Here is a 4,905-nt window from a genome sequence, read left to right as displayed (position 1 = left end):
TTTTATCCAGTTGGCCACTTCAACATTTCTGATGATAGCCGACGAATAGGATCACCAATGTCGGTTTTAGAAAGGGGACTTGAGAGGTAAAGAGGAAAGGAGAGAGAGAGAGAGAGAGAGAGAGAGAGAGAGACAGACAGACAGACAGACAGACAGACAGACAGAGGGGGGGGGAGAAGGGGAGAAGGGAAGAGAGGAGGAGGGAGAGGAAGAGGAGACCCCAAGAACAGTTGGGATGGATGGGGGGTCGGCAGTAGCATTGCGCTGGAAGGGGTGGGGAGAAGGAGAAAGGGAGATATCATAGGGTAGGAAAAGGAGGAAGGGAGAAGGAGAAGGGGGGAGCAATTGTCAGTTGGTCAGAAAGAGGGAGAATGGCCCTTTATTCTGTTCACTAGGAAACGTCTTATCTTGTTTGTGGCCTGCTCCCACTTTCCTACCGAACGTCTAAGGTATTTGTCGCACCCTGGTCGTATATATGACATATTTGTGTTACAAATGTCTTAAAACTCTTTCCTTTCTTTCTTTTATTCTTCCTTCCTTTCTTTCTTTCTTCCTTTTTTTCTTTCTTCCTTTCTTTCTTTCTTTCTTTCGTTCTTTGATTCTTTGGTTCTTTGTTTCTTTGTTTCTTTCTTTCTGAATGTTGCCCATTTACTGCAGGATGTTGCCCTCCACTTTGCTTTACCGGCTGATTTACGTGTCCAGGTTGTACCCGTCTGCCCTCTAGTGTTATTTCGCCGCTTTCTTTCTGGTCTTCCTCTTGATCTCCTTCCTGTTCCTGGTCTCCTTTCAGCGCATCTTTCTGTCCACCGGTTCTCTTTCACTTTTAACCCCTTTCTTCTATGATCTCCTGTTGCACCAGGTGACCCCTTGGCCTTCCTGGACATCCCTGACAATGTCGCTAGCCCGTCTCCCACCGGATCTACGTCATCAATACCCGGACTTTTGCCTGCCGGGAGCGGAGAAAAGGGGTCAGGAACAGATGCATGGAGGAAAACAAGTGGGAAACGAGCCAACTTCCAAACAGGTAAGATGCTATGGTGGTCGTGGTGGTAGTGCAAGCCAGAGTTATATTATAGATTAAATACAGAGCACAAAGCAAGGCACAAGAAAGATAGATTGCATCGTCTCGGTATGCAATTTACGGTCTTTGGTATAGGCGGTCCATCTTAAAAATAAAACACCAGCGTTTGTGGTGTGGCATTTAGGCGCCTTGCTGTTATAGGCAGGAGATCCGATTTCAATTCCCCAGCAGTTGGGAGAAATTTTTCGAGTATCTCGGTCTTCGTGCTCCGTTATCCGGAGGTGATCAATGGCTCCGCCTTGGTTTAAGAGAGGTCACTTCTATTAGTAGCAATGGGTTGTTTAATTAGATGAAGCATGATATGCCTAGTTTACTTACTGATGTGTTTAATTATATTTGTCCAGCTCTGTCATCAGAAGATGTAGAGATGCATATGACAAAAATTGAATTTGCATAAAATGTCTTTTTTTTGGGGGGGGGAGTATTCGTTTGTCACATCCTATTTGCCCATATCCTCTTTCTTGTCAAAGGCATGGCGACTTACAGGCTATATCCCAAATAGTAGATTTCTAGGTGGTAAAGCTTCGCAAGTCACTGATCTCAGTCCTACTGTTTCTGTCCTATTGTCGATGGCAAAGTGTCGTATCTTCCACTATGCACAACAAAGAATTAATAACTTTAGAAAAGCTCTTTGCCTAAAGTGTTCAGGGTTTTGTGTATTTCTTTAATTTTTCTTTTATTTTGTGGGGGCTCTCGTGGCCTAGAGGTTAAGGTGTTGGCCTCTCATTCAAAGGTCCCGGGTTCGAATCCGGGTAGCGACCGAAAAATTTTCTTCTATAAAATTGTCTCCTTTCACCTCTTTTCCCGCTCTCTAGCAATATTCTGTCGTCTGCTTTCGTCTCCTCTTTCTGCCCCCACCCCCTCTGCCCCATCCTCTGGGCTCCTGACTCTTTCTGCAGCCTTTCTACTGCTACTCCTTGACTCCTTCTTACAGCAGCCTTTTTGCCACACCCCTGATCTTCTGGTAGGAAAGATCTACACCTAGCCTTCTCGGACAAGGGCGAAAAATCTCGGAGGGCCCGTGTGCAAGTTGCGCACGTTAAAGATCCCTTGGTGGTCTAAAATCGATAAGAATAGGCTTCGGCCGCCACCCGGGCAAAATTCAAAATTTCCTACCAACTAAAAAGTATTAGGTGTGTCCCGCGCGCTCATATGACCTTATGCAGTTGCGAGCGCCGTAAAACCCTATACTAAACAAACAAACAAACATTTTATTTTGTTCTGTTTTATTATCATTTTATTCAAAATCATGAAATGTGGAGTTTTGGGTGGCAAAGCTAATGCGGCGTTCTGGCTAATGCTCGATGCTCTATTAGGAGGAGAACGACGGTCAATCTTCCCGGGTCCAGCTAAATCAGGTTGTCTGATATGTCTAATAATAATAACAACAGATAGCATTTATTGTATAGCGCAAATCCTCGCTCAACAGCAAGCTCTATGCGCTTTACAATCTATACTATTAACCCTGCAGACCCGAGAGCATTCTGAAACAACCTCAACTTCCTGGGAAACATACGGTGCAAGCAGCCATTTATAGGCTCTAAAATACTAACATACTTTCGCTGTCTATGGCCGGGTACCTATTCCCACCTTGTGAAGTTAGGAAATTTCGTGTAAAGAGTAAAGTGCCTTTCCCAAGGACACAACGTCGGGCCCGCGGTTCGAACCCCCGAACTCGCAACATCTCGATTATGAGTCCGGTAGCCTAACCACTCTACAGTTCGAGAACGGGCTATGTGGCGTACTTTAATTACTGTATCTCTGTACCGTCCCGTAGGCTACATAAGACAGAGAGCTGTCAACGCCATGCTAGTCTGTCCCTGACCACTTCCTCTAACCTTGGTACATCCAGGCCCTGGGTATGGCTTCCTCCCTGATCGTGTTCCTGGATATTACCAGTTGGTCGGCGGCTTCTACTTTTGCCATTTTGATCTCATGTACTTACCTTGTCAGACAGGACAATCTTGTCTCGGGTGTTCTAAAAAAAATGTCACAATTACTCCATCTTCTCTTTCTTATTTTTGTGCTTAGGTCTTCAATTCCAGTTCTTTCCAACGTTTCCATATTTTTTATTGATAAATTCATTCCATTTCATGAATAACTTTATTTGTAAACATTTTTCTGGAAAGCCTGTTTTAATTTTAGTTGAATTACTTTGTTTGATTTCAATATCTATCAACCATACATCAGTATCGATGTAGTTCTATGTGATTTTCAACACTTTAAATTTAATTCACTCTTGTCTTTGTTTATTTCCCAGGTCTCCATTGTCCTACGTGTGGCTCTTACATCGAACCCGGCAGCTCTGTCTACAAGGACGTTCTCAAGATGTCCTAGCAGCGGACAATTCCACTGAAGGGCAAGAACGCCCCCAGAACTTTCTCTCTGCAAACTTAGTCTTAAGACATTGCAGAATAATGCGTAGAAAAGCAGGGCAGTATTGGACGGTTGAGTACAGTGTGGGGCTTTCGGGACAGTGCAGGACTGTATAGGACAGTGTTGTGGGACAGTGTGGGAGTTTGTGTGGAAAAGGGCAGGACAATGAAGGATGTATGGGACAGTTTGGACAGTGTAAGACAGAGCAGGAGAGAGTAGTACTGTGCAGAAAAGTATGGGGCAGTGTAGGACAGTGTAGGACAGTGTGTGAGTTTGTGGAAAAGGGCAGGACAATGAAGGACGTATGGGACAGTGTGGACAGTGTGAGGCAAAATAGGAAAGTGTAGTACAGTGCAGGACAGTGCAGAATAGTGTGTGGCAGTGCAGGAAAGTGTGGGGTAGAGTAGGACAGTGTGAGGCAATGTAGGACAGTGTAGTACAGTGAAGGACAGGATAGGACATTGTAGGACAGTGTAGGAAAACCTAGTCTAAGACTGTATGGAACTGTGAAGGGCATTATGATACAGTGTGGGACAGCCTGGGATATTGTAGGACAGTGTAGGAAAGCATAGGACAGTGTGGGGACAGTGTAGGACATTGTGGGACTGTGTATGACGGTGTATGACGGTGTAAGACAGTGTAGGACAATGTAGAAGTTTGTGTTGGGAAGTGCAGTGTAGGATAGTGTATGACCGTGTGGGGACAATGTGAGACAATGCATGACAGTGCCAGACACTGAGGGGTAGTGCTAGAAAGTGTGAATGTGTAACAGTAGATTTGTCAACAACGACAGTGATCCAGGATACATGACTGAATATGAAAAAAGAGGGATTGCCTAAAGGGTAACTTTAACTCCTAGCGACTATAAGCAATGACGGGGCAATGTACCCCTGAGCAAGAGATGACGTCTCCGTTTATCCTGGTAACTTTAACCGCAACTCAGTCATTATCAATGACTGACTGTCTCTGGTGACGTGTCAGTACCATTTCCTCTTTTGGGGCATGTGATTGAGTTTAAAAAGTTAATCGCTGTCCTCGAAGACTTCACCGATCGTCTTAATGTCTGCGAATTCTTCATCGATCGTTTCAAGTCCTCGAATACATCATTGATCGCCGCAGTATCCTCGAAGACTTCATTAAGATCGTTCCTTGTCCTCGAAGACTTCATTGATCGTCTCATCTCCTCGAATACTTCTCTGGCGGTGTCAATATCCTCGAAGACTTCACTGATCGTCTGAATATTGTACTCGAAGACTTCAGTGATTAGCCTAATGTCCTCTCAGTGCCCGCCTACAGCTTTAAGTCTGGTGCCTTTTTGGGGAACAGCACAACAACTTTCGCCGCTACTGCATTACTTGTCATGTATTATGTTGTTTTCATTATGCATATTCACGCGCACGCACTCACACACACACACACATACACACACACACACACACACACACAAA

The 4,905-nt window shown here is 44.8% G+C and overlaps 1 protein-coding gene across 1 annotated transcript in view; it reads left to right on the top strand.

Moving 5' to 3' along the window:
* LOC101855724 (copine-1) overlaps positions 1-4,897 on the top strand; it is a gene marked incomplete at its 5' end in the record, with an annotated part of 23,542 nt that extends 18,645 nt beyond the window's left edge. Inside the window, 2 exon segments of the mRNA XM_013082520.1 lie at positions 860-1,024; positions 3,342-4,897. Of these exon segments, the coding sequence (XP_012937974.1) occupies positions 860-1,024; positions 3,342-3,418 (242 nt within the window).
* Between the last annotated feature and the right edge of the window lie 8 nt (positions 4,898-4,905).

Source organism: Aplysia californica, unplaced genomic scaffold (assembly GCF_000002075.1).
Source record: "Aplysia californica isolate F4 #8 unplaced genomic scaffold, AplCal3.0 scaffold00179, whole genome shotgun sequence".
Classification (NCBI taxonomy): Eukaryota; Metazoa; Mollusca; class Gastropoda; order Aplysiida; family Aplysiidae; genus Aplysia; species Aplysia californica.
This window is presented reverse-complemented; position numbering and strand designations above follow the sequence as displayed.